General features: G+C 31.0%; 4 protein-coding genes and 1 long non-coding RNA gene across 10 annotated transcripts; 3 read left to right on the plus strand and 2 right to left on the minus strand.

Moving 5' to 3' along the window:
- Window positions 1–462: 462 nt before the first annotated feature.
- On the plus strand, window positions 463–20,755 carry LOC145047366 (TIP41-like protein). Of its 5 annotated transcripts, none has more exons than XM_078995622.1 (8): window positions 463–655; window positions 1,447–1,605; window positions 2,187–2,228; window positions 2,312–2,440; window positions 7,774–8,005; window positions 13,522–13,707; window positions 14,784–14,912; window positions 20,617–20,755. In XM_078995622.1, exons 5-7 carry the CDS (start codon window positions 7,938–7,940, stop codon window positions 14,803–14,805), a joined length of 276 nt encoding a protein of 91 aa, XP_078851748.1. In that variant the 5' UTR covers window positions 463–655; window positions 1,447–1,605; window positions 2,187–2,228; window positions 2,312–2,440; window positions 7,774–7,937; the 3' UTR covers window positions 14,806–14,912; window positions 20,617–20,755. The 5 variants fall into 5 exon arrangements, with proteins under 5 accessions (XP_078851748.1, XP_078851750.1, XP_078851747.1 ...); XM_078995624.1 differs by lacking the exon at window positions 20,617–20,755 and adding an exon at window positions 18,337–19,029 and having other exon boundaries at window positions 2,161–2,228; XM_078995621.1 differs by lacking the exon at window positions 20,617–20,755 and adding an exon at window positions 18,337–19,029.
- Window positions 9,440–13,665, minus strand: LOC145047368 (uncharacterized). Of its 2 annotated transcripts, none has more exons than XR_013682192.1 (5): window positions 13,554–13,665; window positions 10,877–10,951; window positions 10,267–10,796; window positions 9,890–9,996; window positions 9,440–9,726 (listed from the first exon to the last, which is right to left on the minus strand). It is a non-coding gene; the product is annotated as an uncharacterized LOC145047368 (long non-coding RNA). The 2 variants fall into 2 exon arrangements; XR_013682193.1 differs by lacking the exon at window positions 13,554–13,665 and adding an exon at window positions 12,870–13,098.
- On the plus strand, window positions 18,403–18,837 carry LOC145046522 (uncharacterized). The gene has a single exon (XM_078994807.1). The coding sequence runs from the start codon at window positions 18,403–18,405 to the stop codon at window positions 18,835–18,837; it is 435 nt and encodes a 144-aa protein (XP_078850933.1).
- On the plus strand, window positions 20,197–23,883 carry LOC145046523 (TIP41-like protein). The gene is made up of 5 exons (XM_078994808.1): window positions 20,197–20,207; window positions 20,617–20,802; window positions 21,082–21,100; window positions 21,876–22,004; window positions 22,568–23,883. Exons 1-5 carry the CDS (start codon window positions 20,197–20,199, stop codon window positions 22,670–22,672), a joined length of 450 nt encoding a protein of 149 aa, XP_078850934.1. The 3' UTR covers window positions 22,673–23,883.
- Window positions 23,005–23,451, minus strand: LOC145046524 (zinc finger protein 7-like). The gene has a single exon (XM_078994809.1). The coding sequence runs from the start codon at window positions 23,449–23,451 to the stop codon at window positions 23,005–23,007; it is 447 nt and encodes a 148-aa protein (XP_078850935.1).

Genomic DNA, 23,883 nt, shown 5'->3' on the forward strand with positions numbered 1-23,883 from the left:
ACATAACATTATGGTTTAAATGTAAAAATAAATCTTGTATTAATACAAAATATGGTTTTTAAATAAAAAAAATGTATTATTCGGTTTCATATGTAAGAAAAATTATTTATATGGTTTTAAATAAAAAATAGTCAATATTAAACAAAATTGAAATAAATGATGTTTGATTTAGAAAAAAAAAATGTCAAAAACTTAAAAAAGAATTATTAAAACTTAGTATCAAAATTTAGAAAAATAAAAAATTAATGTTTTTTGTATAATAAATTTAATTTTGGCATATCCACATATCAAATCATTACACATCATAATTTTAACAAATTGAAAAAGAAAAAAAAATTAAGAAAAAAAATACAATATCAATATTAAAATTTTAATATCAATTTAATGACTTTTATCCTATTTACCCTTACATTAACTATACACATTAACTATACATTAACTAAAATAGTAAAATCTGAATTCAAACCTAGATGCTATCGTTGGCGTGGGTTGAGTGCAAATCTCAAATTTTCTGCAAACACCACATACAACGATGCAGTGGGAAGCGGACGAGAAAGAGGTAAAAGCTGCCGGACGGACGTAGAGGACTCCGCATTCATGGCTGGGAGATCGAGTCTAGCAACCGTTCAATCCTCACCTCCCTCAACCTACAACCGTACTCTCTCTCTCTCTCTCTCTCTCTCTCTCTCTCTCTCTCTTACTTCAATTATTGTCCAATAAGCTAATTGACTTAGGTATTTACATCGGATTGGTGTTAAAGTTGTTAAACAATCGATTTTTTTGTTTAAAGCACATTGGATAAAGGTTGAATTCTGCGTATTAAATTGTCGTTATAATATGTAATTTCTTCGGCGATGTTCCAGAGGCTCTTGGTATAATCTGTTTAGTAAAGCCTGGAATTCTTAGGAATTGGGAGAGTGATCTAGTACTGCTGTTATGATCTTACATGAGGTAGCAAGGAGCTATTTTCTGAATTATGATTGACTTTGGACAAATCGAAATGTTATGAACCTGGATTGACTAGCTATTTTCCGGAGATTTGGACAAATCGAAATATAAATCTGGTTTGGTATACAAAACTTGGGTAGTTATCCAATAATTTGGATTCACGGTTTGGCATCTGGCTGTCATGTTTAACAGAAGAGATTCTTGATAATTAGCATGATATGATTTTGACTAAGAAGAAGATGTAATCCCCAATACCATCCCCCTCCCCCCAAAAAAATGGAAAAAGGAAATAAACGAAAACCTAGATTTGCTTCTACATATCTATTTAATTTTAAACAGGGTGACATAAGGTATAGATATTAAGTAATTTTGAATTGATATATTTGCAATAGAATAAATTGTCTGTAGCCTCTTGCAAGTTTTGAAGAACACTATATTATGAAATTATATCTTCATTCCTGATAAGTTATGGATACTGTTTTCCAAAACCTTTTGCAGGTGGGAAGAAAATCTAGAGACAACCCAGTTGCCAGAGATGATGTTTGGGGACAGTTGTTTGGTTCTTAAGCACCAAAATCCACTTCAATGCTTTTGATGCTTTACTTGGCTGGAAGAAGGAATCCCTACCCCCTGTTGAAGTCCCTTGAAATTCAGAAGGTTATACGCTCCATCTTCGGTCTTCTTCTTAATTTGTAATTATTTAGTCAGTTACATATTGGAATAATGCTATTATCACATGAAGCAACTGAAAACATTGTGTACAAGAGAAGCAGGACACTATATAAAAGTTGAGGAGCAGATAAAAAAACAAGAACTCTAGTACCATGTGTGAGCATTCAGGATAAATTTACATGAAAATACATTGGAATTATAAGTTTGTGTTCATTTATAGAGTATAATTACAGTTAGTGCTTGATTAGTTTTTGAAGAAAAACTAAACATACCAATGTACCCTATTGTTATTGCTAGCCTACCTAGCAATACTAGGTTCCCCATTTTCTCTATGTCCATAGATGTTTTATTTAACAATTGAGTATATATAGTCTTTTTAACGTCAAGATTTTTTGCATATTTTATGATCATGATTAATTTTGAGAACCACATTAAAGACTAGAACTCTAGTACCATGTGTGGTTTCGTTTTTAACTGGGAAAGTGGTAAATAAAAAATCTTAAATTTTTATTCAGCTAATCCTTTTTAACTTTCATTTAGGTTTTCATTTTTCTTGCTTTTTGTAGAGAGTGATGCCTAGTTGTTGGTTTCTTCTCTTACGTTTCTGGGTGAGTTGACTTCTCTTTGAACAATAATAATTTAATATCTTTAATTTTTTTTTATATTCATGTATGTGTGTCTGTTGTTGCAGCTTAGAGTGGATGGTGCCCTGATGAGATTGAGGGATACTCGCGTCTTTTGCACTTTTAATCAGAATTCAAAGCCACTCATCATTCGGGAGATTTGCTGGAGGGAAACTTCATTTAAAGCTCTTGCTTCTGTAAGCCTTCTTTCACTCTCTCAAACTTAATGCTCAATGTTTTCTTTTTAAGAGAATCTTAATATGATGAGAAATAGAAATCAATAGATAATGAAACTAAAGAGAAACAGGAAGAATCAGAGAAGTAGAAGATGATATCATTAAATCTAATGAAATGAATTACAAACTATATTGAATGAAGCAAGAACCTCAAACAATCCCAGGGAATCTCCCTCTCTCACTAGCTAAATGCTAAGAGCCAAGAAAATTGAGCAATACTCATTGACATCCCCAAAATGAAATTACTCTTCTCTCTCTCTCTCTCTCTCTCTCTCTCTCTCTCTCTCTCTCTCTCCCTCCCTTCCTTCTGCCCCTTCTAGAATTCCCATGTAATATTCCTAGTTTATTTATATCAAGGCCCAACCATTTTGAATCTGTATCATAATAATTTAAAATGCAAAGAAAGCATCACATATTTGCTGATTTCTAAATAAATGCAAAGTCAGGATTAAAAATTTATAATATATCACCTTGTAAATGTTTAAGTAAATTAAAAATTTTGGTCCCTGTCCTTGGATCGTCAAATTTAACAGCCTAGCTGTTAAAATTGTCAAATTGACTATTTTTCCCTTGTCTTTTTCATTTCCCTTCTGAAGAACCCTAAATCAAACAATTTCAACCAAAATCCCAAAATCAAATCTAAACTTAATACAAAATAAATTTTGATTCATAATCAAAACCCACTTTTATAAATCTTTATCTCTGGAATCAAACATTATAAACCCTTAGTAGATGCAATAACTCTCTTAAGCTGGAAGACAAAATTCATAAAACAGAGAGTCAGAGACTTAAATGAATAAACCTCCTTCACTCCCACTCCACTACCTCAAATAAGATTCCCTTTAGCAAAAGCATGGCAAAGTTCAAGTTTATGATTTTTTTTTATTGAATTTAGTTTTAAGATAACCAATAAAGTGCACAGAAAGAATATCCTTCTGATTCTGCCTCATACAACAATCCAAACATCATCAGTCAAAGGCTTAAAATCCCTGATACCCTGTAACTTTAAGCTTTAGTTCATTTATTTTCAGTAATCTCAACTTTTATAAAATCAATTGCTGTGTGATAATCATAATATATATATATATATATATATATATATATATATATATATATATATATATATATATATGCTTTCTGGACAAGTAAGTGATTATAATAAATCTGTGGATGTATGTTATGATATATCCACTACCTTCTTCATTTAAATTCATCATTACCTATATAAAACTTAAAGAACACTCTCACACACTCACAACAAAATCATCACAAGAAGCACATATACAATTTAAATAAACCTAATCAACAAAGTTTATACATACATAAAGTAGATTACCGAAATCACAACTTGAGGGTTAAATCAAGTGAGAGTTGATCCGACGACTGAGAAGCCACCATTTGTGAATCCAAATAAAAGCTTTCACTCCACATTAAACCCACTCCTTCTTCATCATTCGCCCATGTAGCTCCAGACACACTCATTGTCATTTTCCCTTCATTTGTGGTTGGTGTATTTGGAAGCGAGTGGGAATGCGCGCCAAGTGTTCGATGAATCGGGAACTTAGTCTCCATGTTAAGTGAGTGGTATCTTCTTGCTGCTTCTCTCTCCCTTTTGTGAGCATTTTGATGACCCCCAAGTGCTTGTGGGCTGTAGAACTTCCTCTTGCAGAAATGGCATATCCTCACTGAGATTGATTTTGATCTTGAACAAGAATCTTGAAGCTTTTGGCCCACGTTAAGATTCAGCCAATTCTTTTCTTCATCCATGGGATTCATCTTGGATAGGATATTCGAATTTAGGCTTCTTTTTTTGGAAGATAAGATGTGTGTGAAGTAGTAGGCCTTAGATTATGGGGTAAATAAAATACATGAGAAACAACCTATTTTAATAGGGGCAAGACCCCCCCCTCCCTCGTAGAAACACACACACACACACCAAGTATTATTATAACATTGTAACTTTGGGTTTGAGATGTGACATTTTCGTGTCATCATCCTATTAAGTTGCTTGCTACTGAATAACAGTTACACCATTATTGTAATTATGTCAACTTACCGATAGAAACACACTAATGTATTGGTAAAGTGGTTGAAAGGATAATGATATTTGTTTATATAAAGTGTTTTTTTTTATAGAACGAGTAAAAACCATTTGAATGAGATTTTTTACTCTGTGAGGACAAAATTGTTCTAGGTAATAGTTTTAGACATATTGTGCAGTCTTGTCATACAATGGCATGTCCTACTCCTACTTTACTTTATATGCTTATTTTTTTTTGTGGGTTGCCAAAATTGTATATAGTTGATATTCCACACACAGATGTTTCCAGTTAAATTAATGCCAAATATAATGAAAATTATTTGGATTGTTGCCATTATTATTTTCTTAAGGATAATGACTTAAAAGGGTAATATATTTTTCGATTTGTAAATATTTGGTCACCGAGTTATTTTTTTCGTCCACATTTACCCTTCAACTTATTAAATTGTACATATTAAGTCATTATGACCGGGTATTCCAGGTTAACATAAACTTTAGTGAGTTTCCCCTCAATGTACCCCATATGATAAACATACAAGCATGCATAACAACCTACAACCTCTCGGTTGGAATGCCCAGGCCCAATCAGTCCTCAGACCGAAATGCCAACATGTAAAGGGTCCAATCAACCATCGGGCAGGAATACCCAGGGTTTGTTAGCCTACCACCTCATCCCAACCGCTCTTTCCAAGCCTCCGTGCCTTCATATGATTTCGGATTTTAACGATCTTTATATCAATGCATTTGTAGTTTAGTCTACTACAACTTTCGTTTAAATTACTCCCGTTAAAGTTAATATATTTTTACTTACGATCTATATATCTATACGTTTTTTTATGAACACATGTATGGATTTATATATATATATATATATATATATATATATATATATATATATATATATATATATAAAATCTTAAGTAAAAATATATTACATTTTAACGGGAGTAATCTTAACGAAAGTTGGAGTAGACTCAAAAAACGAACACGTGGATATAAAGATTGATAAAATCTGATATCATATGAAGAAGTTACGACGTTCAGAACACAAGACGTACGCCAAACCACAAGACCTATGCAACCAAGTAGTCGAGATCGCGATTGACATAAGCATCAACAATCCCAAACACCTCATCAACGATTGTCTCACGTAAGATGTCGTGAGAAAAAACTAAAGAAATCATTCATAAGTACTGAATGAGTATAAAAATAAAAGAGTTATTTTGAAACCAAAAAATACTAATAGACTAAATGTATACAAAATGAGAAATATGTTACCATATTAATTTATTTTTCCCGGTTAATCTGGAGTAATTGGGTATAAGGACTGAATGTATATAGTTTAACAACTTGAAGGGTTAGATATATAAAAAAAAACTTAGTGACCAAATGTGTACAAATCGAAAAATATATCAACCTTTTAAGTCTTTATCCTTATTTTTTACTTGTACTATTATTGTCTTGTTACTCGAGCTCATTTATACCGATGGGATGGTCTTTTAAAATAATATTGATGATTCTAAAAATACATATATGGAACCCACCATGTCCATCTATTATTGGGATCTCTAGATCTTAGAGTATCATTTGATGGACCGGTGTGTGGTAATGATAAGTGTTTGTTATTATAAGGCATATTATATGGTTTGTCCACTATCATTTGTTTGCAATAATGTTAAGTGTATCCGGCCATAAATTGTTTTGAGATTGATATGTGGGGTTTATGAATAGATTTTTTTACAGTATTATACATAACAATTTGTTTAAAAGGTTATGACTAGATATAGTAAAATTCCATTATACTATATATATATATATATATATATATATATATATATATATATATATATATATCAATGTCTTAAAGACAACTTATCTTGATGTACAACATATCAATGTTACAAGTCTTAATTAAGAGGTACAAATTATTGAACACTTGGTACTAGCCATCTATGCATGAGTTGGCGATGACTTTTGCTGAGGCGTTGAAAACAAATAGGAAGACAAAACTCTCACCCAATCACAACTCATCACACAGATCACAATCTAGTCTCTAATATCTTTCTCATCCAACGGAGAAGAACAAAACTCCAACAAACATAACATTAATCAATGGCTGCAAACCAATATAAGAAAAACAAATTCTTAATACTTAAAACATCACTCGGATCCTAATTTTGGGTGTTCCCTTTTGTCCCCATATTTATAAACTCTCTTTTTTAAGCATTCGTTTTATTCAAAATAAGAACCCACAGTCTTACAAATTGTTGTAAATTTTAAAGCTTGATTATTTGGTAGTCGCTGCTTTCTTGTATTTTCGAATTTCATATTTGCAGATCCAGAGTTGAACACCTATGCATTTTTTGCTTGATGTGCATTTGATTTCTATCTTTTTGGCTTTTGATTTTTCATGTTTTCCTTTTTTTTTTTTAGGCTAAAATTTGTAATCTAAAAAAGCTTCTTGAATCATGTAGAAGGCTAAATAGTAAGGAATATTACAAATACATGTAAAATCAGTGCATATAAATTGGTATTTATAAGTTGTTTTGATTAAAATCTAGGAAAAGAACACATGAATTCTAATCGTCATGTTTGTAGTATTTTTCTAGCCTTAATTTGCATTGATTTTATTTAATGTTCTTTATCATCTGAAAGTTTTCGAAAAGAGATCATGTTTTATCTTGACATCTTTTTATTTACACATTCTTATTTTTATATTGAGTTACAACAATTTATTAAATTATTCTATATTGAACAATCTTTTAAAATAAATATCTAAACCCACTTATTTCTTATTTCAAAACTCTTTTTTTTTTCATACATAATATCTTTTAGATATGAAAAACCAAAATGTTAAAATATGAAATAAATCTTCTTCTCTTCTACGTTTTGAAATTGATTTTAATGAAAAAGAGTAGATGCTTCGATCGGATAAGACAGGTCCTGAGATATAAGAAATTAATCAACAAAACAAAAAAATTTCAAAACTAAAATTAATCAACAAAACAAAAAAATTTCAAAACTAAACTAAACAAAAAAAGTAAGTAGAAAAAGTAATCTTCAAATGAAACTTGGATTTTCTCCAAATACAAAAACATGAGACCCTCAACTATATAAAAAAAACATAAGAAAACTTGCATAAGAATGCTTATTGCCTAAAGGTTCTTTACTAAATGTTGATTGATCTCCTAAGATAAATATATATAAAAAAAAGTACTTATGTTTACCGTTGGTTGTTTGCGCCTTGTTTTAGATCCGGTTGGTGAGAACCCGACTTCTTGATGTATGTCCGCTGCCCGATAAAGAGTAGTAGATAAAAATTATTATTTGTTGCCCGTTTAGAGACAGCTGATCGTCGAAAGGAACAAATTGCCAGAATGAAATAAATCGAAATGAAACAATTTGACGACTGCCGAAATGACACTAACTTTCGTTTGGAAACTAATCGCCGGAATGAAACAAATCTCCGTTGCCGTATCGTGCGGGTACGCTACTAGTATATATATATATATATATATATATATATATATATATATATATATATATATATATATATATATATATATATATATATATATAGCATTATCCACACGTTCGTACAATAATTGTACATCTATATTATAACCTAGCCCGGGCTAGTTTATAATGTAGATGGACAATTATTGTGCGGACGTGTGGATAATGCTATTTTATGGGAATTACTAAGAGAATATGTTGTTTAGTAATGTAAATACGTTCAATCTCACATAACTATTGTTATTCTAATGGATTCTTACTAATTGTAATTAATTTTTGTTCTTATGCATCGTTTTTCATTTATTTTCATTCTTATAGAATACGACTCAATAAACATCCTGATAACATTTTGACAGAATAAGAATAATTAAAAAAAATCTATAATAACCTTATAAACGATTTAATTAGTGAAAATATGTAATAATTACAATAATTATATAAGATTGAACATATTCATATTATCAAACAACATATTTTCTTTGTTATTCTCACAGAATAATATTGTCCATACGTCCGCACAATAGATGTCAATCAACATTTAAACCTATATATATATATATATATATATATATATATATATATATATATATATATATATATATATATATATATATATATATATAGGTTATTCTATTCAAAATAATTATTGTGTTATTGTATGCATAAATGTGGGCCAATCAATTTTACTTATTTTAAGAAAGTGATTAATATATATTATTGAATTAAATATAAATGAAAAATATCATCTAATATAATTACAAGGGTATTTTAGTCAATTAATATCTATTTAATAAATGAAAATTGCATATTTTAAGGGATCATAGATTCTATTAATTTTAAAAATTCGATTTTACGAATTATAATTCTTTTAATTCGGACATTCTGATAAAATGTGTTTATGAGTATATTCAAAAATAAAAATATTTTTGAACCATACATAATAAAAATATTCTTGAACGTATTTCTTGATTATGACTTTAAAAACTTCTTGTAGAATAATAAATTCTTGAACAATCAACTGAAGAATAAAAACAAAAAAATACATTATTTCTTATAAAATACGATAGATAACAATTGTTAAAGAATAAAACTAAAAAAACTTTCAAAACGGGAAAGAAAAAAAAAACTTCTTGTAGAATAACAAATTCTTGAACAATCAATTGAAAAATAAAAACAAAAAATACATTATTTCTTATAGAATACAACGGGTAACAATTGTTAGGAATTTCATTTATTATAAAAGAATAAAACTAAAAAAAACTTTCAAAACGGGAAAGAAAAACATCTAAATCTAACAACGACATCAATACATTCTAAAAGAATAATGTTGATTAGAACCACTTTCAATTTTGTGGTCCGTTTCTTCAAGCATCAACTTCTGTGAAAACAAAACTAGATTGTAGTTTAGATTCCAACAAAATTATAATTTATGATTCCAATCCAACAGAATTGGAATTCGTGATTCCATACAATTCGTGAACAAATGCTATTGATATTCTTCAATGGCCCGTAATCGATTGATTCAAACCATTCTTATGAGAATGCCATTTTGTGAGAATAATACCAGACGGAAATTACGTTCTACATGAATACCATTTTGTTATAACACATTTATTCTCCTTATCTAATATACGAAAACTTGCAGTCCCTGCTTTTGCTTATCTCCTTTACCCGTTCCAACCTCCGTATCCTTTTTTTATAATAAAAAAAGAAATATCAAACTAATAATCCAACTTAAAATTAAAGTTTAGTGAAAATTCCAAGTAGTCTTACTTGATACCAGTAAAAATAGATGACCTTAAAAAAGTAATTGGAAGAGATGCAAAATTTCACTATGGTTTTCAAGAAATTACCAATTGTAACTTAAGCCTACGAGGATTGAAAATGCTTTGTTTCTAGTATCACCACATTCATCTATGAAATTATCATCATTTAGCATTTTTGGGCCCTATTTGTCATCCTGCACCAGTCAAGCAAAGGCTATCAGAAAAATTACAGTGTCAAACACAACAAAGTTCCTCCCATTATTAGAGGCGGCAGGGCGGTTCATGGCACCCAAAAGCCATAGAAAAACAAATGTTTAAGTTGCACAATCAAGAGAGATTAATATTGGGATGAAACCAATGTTGTTAGATTAGTTAGAACAATGTACTTGACAGTGCTCGTAACAAATTATTCCCACGGAATCCGAAGACACACAAAACTCAACGAATTTTCAACTAAAATGTACCTCTGAATCGCTACCTCTGAATCGCCACCAATAATTGTATCCCACATCTCTTTAACTTCTGCATCATCCCCCCACCCTTACTATTTACCTTAAATTTCGACTCACCTTTCTCATTTGATCTCCCTCCTCTATCCGAGAACTTGGAAGCACTCAACTTCTTCTCCCTCTTCTTTCTACTACTCCTACCACCACTGAAAAACTTCTTCCTCTTCCTACTGCCACTATCTAGATCATCCCTGACAAAACTCGCCATTTCATCCTCCACGTCATCATCAAATCGCGAAATTCGGCAAGGTCTCCTCCGCCGTGCTCTTCTTGATTAACCTTTTACGCGACTTCGACTTCGAATCAGATTTGTTGTGAACCAGCGAGACCGTTCCTGCCTATGACTCTGCCAATCATTATCTTCCAATTCATCATCAAGATTGTGATCAAGGAGGTTTTGATGTTGATTGTTGTTATCATCACCGTGATCAGATTGAAATTCGTCGTCGTAATCCATCAACGGCTCGCCATCTTCATCGCGATAGCTGAAAATTTAAGAACAAAAAGAACACGATTAAGGTCGTATGCATAACCTAACCCTAGATTAGAGAGCACTAGAACTTACAGATCGTTCTCGTAACCCATTGTGCAGTGGCGAGGAGGACGATTAATTAGTTATGGAGACAAGTAGGAAGGCGACCTACGGCGCAGGGGGAAGGAGAAAGAACCAATTGTTAGTGTGAGGAAGAAAGAGGTGGATTTAGTTCGCCGGTGTGATCTGGAGGTGGATTTTAATAGGGTTAATAAGAAATGGATCCCCTAAAACAAAGGGACTATTTATAGAATTGATTTACCAAATTACTAAATTACCCTCATTGATTTATTTAATTATTTAATTATTTATTTAGTTTTGATTGGCCCACATTTATGCATACGATAACACAATAATTACTTTAAATACCTGAACCTAGCTCTTTCTCTCTTTCTCTCTCTCTCTCTCTCTCTCTATATATATATATATATATATATATATATATATATATATATATATATATATATATATATATATATATATATATATATATATATAGGAGTAGGATCAAATGAGAACACCAAAAAGGTTGAGAACGCGAGAACAAAATATATTCATTTGCGATTCCATGTATTCATTTGTGGAGAAATGATAAATTTTTACGCATTTAATTTCAATTGAAGAGAAAAAGCATATTCATGTTGATTGTGCGTAAAAATTTATCATTTCTCCACAAATGAATACATGGAATCACAAACGAATATACTTGTTCTCGCGTTCTCAACCTTTTAGGTGTTCTCATTTGATCCATTCCCTATATATATATATATATATATATATATATATATATATATATATATATATATATATATATATATATATATATATTAGTCCGCTTGGAAAAAACATACTCAACTCATAGGCGATGTTTCTTTTATCAGTGGTGTATCTACTCTAATAAATGAAAATCTTTTTGACATGTCACATCTCATTGATTTTGTGATTATTTTCAATTAAATTTTTTCCACATGACATTTTGTGGGTTTTTTTTTTTTTTTTTTTTTTTTTTTCAATTCCATATAATATTTAAATATACTAATTGTAATAAATATAATAATAAATGCATATCAATTTCAATAATTGACTTTCATACTAATTTCAACATTTTTAAATGAAAACTTTATTATTATTATTTTTTTTTCATTTTAATCAATTCCATATAATATTTAAATATACTAATTGTAATAAATATAATAATAAATGCATATCAATTTCAATAATTGATTTTCATACTAATTTCAACATTTTTAAATGAAAACTTTATTAGTTTCTTTTATTTATTTATCTAAATTATTTGTTTAAATTTCAAAGAGAAAAAAACATATTAATTTTAATAATTCAATATTTTTCCTATTTTTCTTATAAATTTAAACATTTTCAAATGTTTAGAGAATTTTCATATTTTAAAAAGAAAACTCATATAATACATGAATCTTATACCTAGTTCTGTATTAAACATTGTTCTCTCGTAAAAGACTAATAGTACCCGTATAAAAACAAAAGTCTTAACTTGTGTGAGGGATTATTTTTCTTGTTCTGAATATACCATTGTGCTTACAAAAACGTTTCTTTTAATAACTTTTTTGTAAGGTTGATGCTAGATGGATCCATCCAACACATACAAAGATAGATTTAGGGATGTGAAAAGCTTTCAATGGTTTAACTTGTTGATTAAATTATAGTTTATTTTTCAAAACCATTAAATTATATTTTTTATATAATTTTCTTGAAGTTTTTAGAATAGTTTCATGATGTTACCTATATTTTTAAATAAACTAAAGAGGTATAATGGTCATTTTAACATAAGGTCAAAATCCAAAATTCTCCAAAATTCTCCAAAAAAAAAAAAAAAACCTCATTTTAAACTTGTGGTGCAATTTTTTTTTAATAGAAAAACAGAAACTATAGGGACTAATTTTGCAGTTTTCTTTAATATAAGAGAGTCATATGAAAATTAGTTTGATCACTCGTACTCGTACATGACAATAACTAAAATAGTAAAATCGGAAGAAGGTATCGTTCAAACCTAGATGCTACAGTTGGCTCGTGGTTGTTGAGTCCAAATCTCAATTTTTCAGCAACACCACCACCTACGAGGCTACGACTCCGACTCGCATACAAAGATAGAGTGGGAAGCGGACGAGAACGACGTAAAAGCCGCCGGAGCAGAGCTTCTACCGGACGGACGTAGAGGATTCCGGGAGATCGGGTCTAGCTACCGTTCAATTCTCATCTCCTGAGATTTGACTCAGAAGAAATTGTAATCCCCAATACCATTCCCCTCTCCCCTCCTTCATTCCCCCCCAAAAAAAAATCGTAAAAGGAAGTAAATGAAAACCTAGATTGGCATCTACATATCTATTTAATTTTAATTAGGGCGACTAACAAGTTATAGATATTAAGTCGGCACATGAATTGTAATTCTGAATTGGTATATTTGCAATTAAATAATTTGTCTGTAGCCTCTTGCAACTTATGAAGAACACCATATTACGAAAGTATATCTTTATGAACTAGAAAATAGATCCTATTTTATTGTCCACAGCATGTTTTTTTTTTTATTATCTTTTTTGTTACAATTGTTTTCACAACTTACGTTTCTAAGAGTTACCATGGCACATTTTTCTTCCAAAAATCCATGATAAGTTATGGATACTGTTTTCCAAAATGTTTTGCAGGTGGGAAGAAAAGCTAGAGACAACCCACTTACCAGAGATGATGTTTGGGGACAGTTGTTTGGTTCTTAAGCACATAAGCAGTGGCACCAAAATCCACTTCAATGCTTTTGATGCTTTACTTGGCTGGAAGAAGGAATCCCTACCCCCTGTTGAAGTCCCTGCAGCTGCACACTGGAAATTCAGAAGGTTATCTTCTTCTTATCTTAATTTGTAGTTATTTAGTCACTAACATATTGGAATAATGCCATAATCACATAAAGCAATCGAAAACATGATGTACAAGAGAAGCAGGATGAAATATAAAATTTGAGGACCAGATAAAAAAAACTAGAACTCTAGTACCATGTGAGAGATAAATTCACATGGAAATGCATTGGAATTATAAGTTTGTGTTCATTTATAACTTTTAACTACAATTATTGCTTGATTAGTTTTGTTATTGTTTTTGAAGAAAAACTAGACGTGCCAATGTACCCTATTGTCATTGCTAGCCTACCTGGCAATACTAGGTTCCCCTTTTCATTGATTTTTTATTTAACAATTGAGTATATATTCTTTTTAATGTCATGATTGATTGCATATTTTATGATCATGATTAATTGATTATTTAAGTTGCTATACACCCATCTAAGGGAGTAAAAGGAGTACTCTCTTTGATCCTTTTCTATTAGTTAGGCTATGTTTGGCACACCAAAACTAGTTTATAAGCTAACTTATTTAGGTTTTCATGTTTGACAAGCTTTAAAGTAATTTATAAGTCTTTTTAAAAAGCTACTTAGACTATCGTTTGAATGAGCTTATGGAGCTTTTTGTGAATTCTCCCAAATATACCCTTTATTAATTATGGAAAACCCATTCCCTACATTCATTTCCCAATTCCACCCTTCTCTCCTATCAACCCTACCTCTCATATTAATTTTGTAGAATTGATTTGTAATTAAATGAAATACGTATAAAAATTAATGTTTGAATTTTGTAAACATCAGGATTAGTTTTTTTAAAAGTATGCTAATTATGTTATATCATGTTATTGCTAATGTGTAACTCAGACATCCATTTGAACAAATATAAAAAATTATTATACATAAATCCTTGTTTGCATATAAATTCATCGCTAGAACTGACTTTCTTTGTGATTTTTCTGTCTAGGTAGTTTGGTTTAATTGATGTGTCGGTTAATTGTCTAATACAAATAATCAAGTTTTTTTTATTTTTTTATGATAATAATATTCATTTATGTGTATGTGTATCTGTTGTTGCAGCTTAGAATGGATGGTGCCCTGATGAGATCGAGGGATACTCGCGTCTTTTGCACTTTTAATCAGAATTCAAAGCCACTCATCATTCGAGATATTTGCTGGAGGGAAACTTCATTTAAGGCTCTTGCTTCTGTAAGCCTTCTTTCACTCTCTCAAACCTAATGCTCAATGTTTTTTTTTTTTTTTTTTTTTTTTTTTTTTTTTTTTTTTTAAGAGAATCTTAATAATTTAAAATGCAAAGAAAGCATCACATATTTGCTGATTTCTAAATAAATGCAAAGTCAGCATTAAAAATTTATAATATATCACCTTGTAAATGTTTAAGTAAATTAAAAATTTTGGTCCCTGTCCTTGGATCGTCAAATTTAACAGCCTAGCTGTTAAAATTGTCAAATTGACTATTTTTCCCTTGTCTTTTTCATCTCCCCTCTGAAGAACCCTAAATCAAACAATTTCAACCAAAATCCCAAAATCAAATCTAAACTTGATACAAAATAAATTTTGATTCATAATCAAAACCCACTTTTATAAATCTTTATCTCTGGAATCAAACATTATAAACCCTTAGTAGATGCAATAATTCTCTTAAGCTGGAAGACAAAATTCATAAAACAGAGAGTCAGAGACTTAAATGAATAAACCTCCTTCACTCCCACTCCACTACCTCAAATAAGATTCCCTTTAGCAAAAGCATGGCAAAGTTTAAGTTTATGATTTTTTTTATTGAATTTCATTTTAAAATAATCAATAAACTGCACAGAAAGAATATCCTTCTGATTCTGCCTCATACAACGATCCAAATATCATCAGTCAAAGGCTTCCCATTGTCTTTCACACCACACAAAACCTCAAAATCCCTTCCTGATACCCTCTTAACTGTAAGCTTTACTTTATTTATTTTCAGTAATCTCAACTTTTATAAAATTAAATGCTATGTGATAATCATATGACTCTCTTATATTAAAGAAAACTGCAAAATTAGTCCCTATAGTTTCTGGTTTTCTAAAAAAATTGCACCACAAAGTTAAAATGAGATTTTTTTTTTTTTGGTGGTGGTGGTGGTGGTTGGGGGAAGAAAGGAGAATTTTGGATTTGTCCTTATGTTAAAATGACCATTATACCTCTTTAATTTATTTAAAAATATAGCTAACATACTGAAACTATTCTAAAAACTTCAAGAAATATATATATATATATATATATATATATATATATATATATATATATATATATATATAATTTAGTGGTTTTGGAAAATCAACAAGTTAAACCATTGAGAGTTTTTCACACACCTAAATCTATCTTTGTATGTGCTGGATGGATCCACATCCAGCGTCAACCTTACAAAAAAGTTATTGAAAGAAACGCTTTTGTAAGAACAATGGTATATTCACAACAAGAAAACTAATCCCTCACACAAGTTAAGACTTTTACTTTTATATGGGTACTATTAGTCTTTTACAAGAGAACAAAAAGGTTAAAACGTTCCCATTTTTAATAAAGAACACACCACTAATAAAAGAAACATCCCCTTTGGGTTGAGATATGCTTTTTCCAAGTTGACTAATATATAGTATAATGGAATTTTACTATATCTAGTCATAACCTTTTAAACAAATTGTTATGTATAATACTGTAAAAAATCTATTCATAAACCCCACATATCAATCTCAAAACAATTTATGGCCGGATACACTTAACATTATTGCAAACAAATGATAGTGGACAAACTATATAATATGCCTTATAATAACAAACACTTATCATTACCACACACCGGTCCATCAAATGATACTCTAAGATCTAGAGATCCCAATAATAGATGGACATGGTGGGTTCCATATATGTATTTTTAGAATCATCAATATTATTTTAAAAGACCATCCCATCGGTATAAATGAGCTCGAGTAACAAGACAATAATAGTACAAGTAAAAAATAAGGATAAAGACTTAAAAGGTTGATATATTTTTCGATTTGTACACATTTGGTCACTGAGTTTTTTTTATATATCTAACCCTTCAAGTTGTTAAACTATATACATTCAGTCCTTATACCCAATTACTCCAGATTAACCGGGAAAAATAAATTAATATGGTAACATATTTCTCATTTTGTATACATTTAGTCTATTAGTATTTTTTGGTTTCAAAATAACTCTTTTATTTTTATACTCATTCAGTACTTATGAATGATTTCTTTAGTTTTTTCTCACGACATCTTACGTGAGACAATCGTTGATGAGGTGTTTGGGATTGTTGATGCTTATGTCAATCGCGATCTCGACTACTTGGTTGCATAGGTCTTGTGGTTTGGCGTACGTCTTGTGTTCTGAACGTCGTAACTTCTTCATATGATATCAGATTTTATCAATCTTTATATCCACGTGTTCGTTTTTTGAGTCTACTCCAACTTTCGTTAAGATTACTCTCGTTAAAATGTAATATATTTTTACTTAAGATTTTATATATATATATATATATATATATATATATATATATATAAATCCATACATGTGTTCATAAAAAAACGTATAGATATATAGATCGTAAGTAAAATTATATTAACTTTAACGGGAGTAATTTAAACGAAAGTTGTAGTAGACTAAACTACAAATGCATTGATATAAAGATCGTTAAAATCCGAAATCATATGAAGGCACGGAGGCTTGGAAAGAGCGGTTGGGATGAGGTGGTAGGCTAACAAACCCTGGGTATTCCTGCCCGATGGTTGATTGGACCCTTTACATGTTGGCATTTCGGTCTGAGGACTGATTGGGCCTGGGCATTCCAACCGAGAGGTTGTAGGTTGTTATGCATGCTTGTATGTTTATCATATGGGGTACATTGAGGGGAAACTCACTAAAGTTTATGTTAACCTGGAATACCCGGTCATAATGACTTAATATGTACAATTTAATAAGTTGAAGGGTAAATGTGGACGAAAAAAATAACTCGGTGACCAAATATTTACAAATCGAAAAATATATTACCCTTTTAAGTCATTATCCTTAAGAAAATAATAATGGCAACAATCCAAATAATTTTCATTATATTTGGCATTAATTTAACTGGAAACATCTGTGTGTGGAATATCAACTATATACAATTTTGGCAACCCACAAAAAAAATAAGCATATAAAGTAAAGTAGGAGTAGGACATGCCATTGTATGACAAGACTGCACAATATGTCTAAAACTATTACCTAGAACAATTTTGTCGTCACAGAGTAAAAAATCTCATTCAAATGGTTTTTACTCGTTCTATAAAAAAAAACACTTTATATAAACAAATATCATTATCCTTTCAACCACTTTACCAATACATTAGTGTGTTTCTATCGGTAAGTTGACATAATTACAATAATGGTGTAACTGTTATTCAGTAGCAAGCAACTTAATAGGATGATGACACGAAAATGTCACATCTCAAACCCAAAGTTACAATGTTATAATAATACTTGGTGTGTGTGTGTGTGTTTCTGCGAGGGAGGGGGGGGTCTTGCCCCTATTAAAATAGGTTGTTTCTCATGTATTTTATTTACCCCATAATCTAAGGCCTACTACTTCACACACATCTTATCTTCCAAAAAAAGAAGCCTAAATTCGAATATCCTATCCAAGATGAATCCCATGGATGAAGAAAAGAATTGGCTGAATCTTAACGTGGGCCAAAAGCTTCAAGATTCTTGTTCAAGATCAAAATCAATCTCAGTGAGGATATGCCATTTCTGCAAGAGGAAGTTCTACAGCCCACAAGCACTTGGGGGTCATCAAAATGCTCACAAAAGGGAGAGAGAAGCAGCAAGAAGATACCACTCACTTAACATGGAGACTAAGTTCCCGATTCATCGAACACTTGGCGCGCATTCCCACTCGCTTCCAAATACACCAACCACAAATGAAGGGAAAATGACAATGAGTGTGTCTGGAGCTACATGGGCGAATGATGAAGAAGGAGTGGGTTTAATGTGGAGTGAAAGCTTTTATTTGGATTCACAAATGGTGGCTTCTCAGTCGTCGGATCAACTCTCACTTGATTTAACCCTCAAGTTGTGATTTCGGTAATCTACTTTATGTATGTATAAACTTTGTTGATTAGGTTTATTTAAATTGTATATGTGCTTCTTGTGATGATTTTGTTGTGAGTGTGTGAGAGTGTTCTTTAAGTTTGTATATAGGTAATGATGAATTTAAATGAAGAAGGTAGTGGATATATCATAACATACATCCACAGATTTATTATAATCACTTACTTGTCCAGAAAGCATATATATATATATATATATATATATATATATATATTATGATTATCACACAGCAATTGATTTTATAAAAGTTGAGATTACTGAAAATAAATGAACTAAAGCTTAAAGTTACAGGGTATCAGGGATTTTAAGCCTTTGACTGATGATGTTTGGATTGTTGTATGAGGCAGAATCAGAAGGATATTCTTTCTGTGCACTTTATTGGTTATCTTAAAACTAAATTCAATAAAAAAAAATCATAAACTTGAACTTTGCCATGCTTTTGCTAAAGGGAATCTTATTTGAGGTAGTGGAGTGGGAGTGAAGGAGGTTTATTCATTTAAGTCTCTGACTCTCTGTTTTATGAATTTTGTCTTCCAGCTTAAGAGAGTTATTGCATCTACTAAGGGTTTATAATGTTTGATTCCAGAGATAAAGATTTATAAAAGTGGGTTTTGATTATGAATCAAAATTTATTTTGTATTAAGTTTAGATTTGATTTTGGGATTTTGGTTGAAATTGTTTGATTTAGGGTTCTTTAGAAGGGAAATGAAAAAGACAAGGGAAAAATAGTCAATTTGACAATTTTAACAGCTAGGCTGTTAAATTTGACGATCCAAGGACAGGGACCAAAATTTTTAATTTACTTAAACATTTACAAGGTGATATATTATAAATTTTTAATCCTGACTTTGCATTTATTTAGAAATCAGCAAATATGTGATGCTTTCTTTGCATTTTAAATTATTATGATACAGATTCAAAATGGTTGGGCCTTGATATAAATAAACTAGGAATATTACATGGGAATTCTAGAAGGGGCAGAAGGAAGGGAGGGAGAGAGAGAGAGAGAGAGAGAGAGAGAGAGAGAGAGAGAGAGAGAGAGAGAAGAGTAATTTCATTTTGGGGATGTCGATGAGTATTGCTCAATTTTCTTGGCTCTTAGCATTTAGCTAGTGAGAGAGGGAGATTCCCTGGGATTGTTTGAGGTTCTTGCTTCATTCAATATAGTTTGTAATTCATTTCATTAGATTTAATGATATCATCTTCTACTTCTCTGATTCTTCCTGTTTCTCTTTAGTTTCATTATCTATTGATTTCTATTTCTCATCATATTAAGATTCTCTTAAAAAGAAAACATTGAGCATTAAGTTTGAGAGAGTGAAAGAAAATGTGCAAAAGGTTTTCTAGTTCAATTCTCACCTCCTGAGATTTGAGCCCCCTCTCCCCTCCATCCTCCCCCCAAAAAAAACTCGTAAAAGGAAATAAATGAAAACCTAGATTTGCGTCTACATATCTTTCTAATTTTAAGTAGGGTGACTAACACGTTATAGATATTAAGTTGACACATGAATTGTAATTTTGAATTGGTATATTTGCAATAAAATAATTTGTCTGTAACCTCTTGCAAGTTATGAAGAACACTGTATTATGAAAATATATCTTTAAGAACTAGAAAATAGATCCTAATTTATCCTTCACATCATGTTTTTTCCTTTGTGTGCACACATTTGTAAGAGTTACCATGGCACATTTTCTTCCAAAAATCCCTGATAAGTTTATGGATCCTGTTTTCCAAAACCTTTTGCAGGTGGGAAGAAAAGCTAGAGACAACCCAGTTGCCAGAGATGATGTTTGGGGACAGTTGTTTGGTTCTGAAGCACATGAGCAGTGGCACTAAAATCCATTTCAATGCTTTTGATGCTTTAATTGGCTGGAAGAAGGAAGCCCTACCCCCTGTTGAAGTCCCTGCAGCTGCATACTGGAAATTCAGAAGGTTATCTTCTTCTTCTTCTTCTTCTTAATTTGTAGTTATTTAGTCACTAACATATTGGAATAATGCCATTATCACATGAGCAATTGAAAACATTGTGTACAAGAGAAGCAGGAAAATATATAAAAGTTGAGGACCAGATAAAAAAAAACAAGAACTCTAGTACCATGTGAGAGATAAATTCACATGGAAATGCATTGGAGTTATAAGTTTGTGTTCATTTATAAATTATAACTTTTAACTACAATTAGTGCTTGATTAGTTTTGTTATTATTTTTGAAGAAAAACTAGATGTGCGAATGTACCCTATTGTTATTACTAGCCTACCTGGCAATACTAGGTTCCCCCGTTTCATTGATTTTTTATCTAACAATTGAGTATATATTCTTTTAATGTCATGATTGATTGTATATTTTATAATCATGATTAATTGATTATTTAAGTTGCTATACACCCATCTAAGGGAGTAAAAGGAGTACTCTCTTTGATCCTTTTCTATTAGTTAGGCACACCACAACTAGCTTATTTAGGTTTTCATTTTTGGCAAGCTTAAAAGTAGCTAATACGTCTTTTTAAAAAGTTACTTAGACTAGCGTTTCAATGAGCCTATGGAGCTTTTCTAAAATTCTCCCAAATATACCCTTTATTAATTATGAAAAACCCATTCCCTACATTCATTTCCAAATTCCACCCTTATCTCCTATCAACCCTACCTCTCATATTAGTTTTGTAGAATTTTGATTTTTAATTAAATGAAATAAGTATAAAAATTAATGTTTGAATTTTGAGAACAGCAGGATTTGTTTTTTTAAAAGTACGCTAATTACGTTACATCACGTTATTGCTTATGTGTAAGTTGTAACTCAGCCATCCATTTCAACAAATATTAAAATTATTATATATAAATATTTGTTTGCATATAAATTCACCGCTAGAATACCCCACTTTCTTTATGATTTTTCTGTCTAAGTAGTTTGGTTTAATTAATGTGTCGGTTAATTGGCTAAAACAAATAATCAAGTTATTTATTTATTTTTAATAATAATATTCATGTATATGTGTGTCTGTTGTTGCAGCTTAGAGTGGATGGTGCCCTGATGAGATTGAGGGATACTCGCGTCTTTTGCACTTTTAATCAGAATTCAAAGCCACTCATCATTCGGGAGATTTGCTGGAGGGAAACTTCATTTAAAGCTCTTGCTTCTGTAAGCCTTCTTTCACTCTCTCAAACTTAATGCTCAATGTTTTCTTTTTAAGAGAATCTTAATAATTTCAAATGCAAAGAAAGCATCACATATTTGCTGATTTCTAAATAAATGCAAAGTCAGCAATATAATAATCACCTTGTAAATGTTTAAGTAAATTAAAAATTTTGGTGCCTGTCCTTGGATCGTCAAATTTCATAGCCTAGCTGTTAAAATTGTCAAGTTGACTATTTTTCCCTTGTCTTTTTCATTTCCCTTCTGAAGAACCCTAAATCAAACAATTTCAACCAAAATCCCAAAATCAAATCTAAACTTAATACAATAAATTTAGATTCATAATCAAAACAAAGTTTTATAATCAAAACCATTAGTAGATGCAATAACTCTCTTAAGCTGGAAGACAAAATTCATAAAACAGAGAGTCAGAGACATAAATGATAAAACCTCCTTCACTCCCACTCCACCACCTAAAATAAGATTCCCTTTAGCAAAAGCATGGCAAAGTTCAAGTTTATGATTTTTTTTATTGAATTTAGTTTTAAGATAACCAATAAAGTGCACAGAAAGAATATCCTTCTGATTCTGCCTCATACAACAATCCAAACATCATCAGTCAAAGGCTTCCCATTGTCTTCCACAACACCCAAAACCTTAAAATCCCCGCCTGATGCCCTGTTAACTGTAAGCTTTACTTTATTTATTTTCAGTAATCTCAACTTTTATAAAATCAATTGCTGTGTGTGATAATCATAATATATAAATATCTATGCTTTCTGGACAAGTAAGTGATTATCATAAATCTGTTGATGTATTATGTATATGGTATATGATATATGATATATCCACTTCCTTTTTTTCATTTAAGTTGTGCATTACCTATATATATAAACTTAAAGAACCCATACACACACTCACAACAAAATCATCACAAGAAGCACATACACAATTTAAATAAACCTAATCAATAAAGTTTATACATACACAAAGTAGATTACCAAAATCACAACTTGAGGGTTAAATCAAGTGAGAGTTGATCCGAAGGCTGAGATTGAGAAGCCGCCATTTGTGAATCCAAGTAAAAACTCCCAGGCCACATTAAACCCTCTTCACCATTCACCCATGTAGCTCCATACTCACCCACTGTTACCATTATTTGCCCCCTTTCATTTGTGGTTGGTGTATTTGGAAGCGAGTGGGAATGCACACCAAGTGTTCGATGAATTGGGAACTTAGTAGTCTCCATGTTAAGTGAGTGGTATCTTCTTGCTGCATCTCTCTCCCTTTTGTGAGCATTTTGATGACCCCCAAGTGCTTGTGGGCTGTAGAACTTCCTCTTGCAGAAGTGGCATCTCCTCACTGAAATTGGTTTTGATCTCGAACAAGAATCTTGAAGTTTTTGTCCCACGTAAAGAGTCAGCCAGTTCTTTTCTTCATCTATGGGATTCATATTCAAATTTAGGCTTCTTTTGGGGAGATAAGAATTGCGTAGAGTAGTAGGCCTTAGGTCATGGAGTAAAATAAAATGCATGAGAAACAACCTATTTTAATATAAGGGCAACACACACACACACACACCAAGTATTATTACAACGTTGTAAGTTAGTGTTTGAGATGTTACTACGAAAATAACAGTTTCGCGATAATTGTAATGCTGACCGACAAGAGGGCAGTTATGATGTGGCGACAAAATAGTGTTGGGTAATGGTTTTGGACATATTGTGCAATCTTGTCATACAATGTCCTGTCCTACTTCTACTTTACTTTATATGCTTCTCTTATTGTGGGTTGTCAAAACTGTATATATAGTCGATATTCCAAACACAATTGTTTCAAATTAAAGTCATGTCAAATATGATGAAAGTTATTTGGATTGTTGCCA

This window comes from Lactuca saligna, chromosome 5 (genome assembly GCF_052625555.1).
Source record: "Lactuca saligna cultivar CGN05327 chromosome 5, ASM5262555v1, whole genome shotgun sequence".
Lineage (NCBI taxonomy): Eukaryota > Viridiplantae > Streptophyta > Magnoliopsida > Asterales > Asteraceae > Lactuca > Lactuca saligna.

Coding starts and splice junctions, on each gene's coding strand:
- LOC145046523 (XM_078994808.1), top strand. Junction 22,005..22,567: donor CATTTAAAGCTCTTGCTTCT/GTAAGCCTTCTT, acceptor TAAAGTGCACAG/AAAGAATATCCTTCTGATTC.
- LOC145047366 (XM_078995620.1), top strand. CDS start 1,534: ATGCTTTTGATGCTTTACTTGGCTGGAAGAAGGAATCCCTACCCCCTG. Junction 1,606..2,186: donor AGTCCCTTGAAATTCAGAAG/GTTATACGCTCC, acceptor TGCTTTTTGTAG/AGAGTGATGCCTAGTTGTTG. Junction 2,229..2,311: donor TTCTTCTCTTACGTTTCTGG/GTGAGTTGACTT, acceptor CTGTTGTTGCAG/CTTAGAGTGGATGGTGCCCT.
- LOC145046522 (XM_078994807.1), top strand. CDS start 18,403: ATGAATCCCATGGATGAAGAAAAGAATTGGCTGAATCTTAACGTGGGC.
- LOC145046524 (XM_078994809.1), bottom strand. CDS start 23,451: ATGAATCCCATAGATGAAGAAAAGAACTGGCTGACTCTTTACGTGGGA.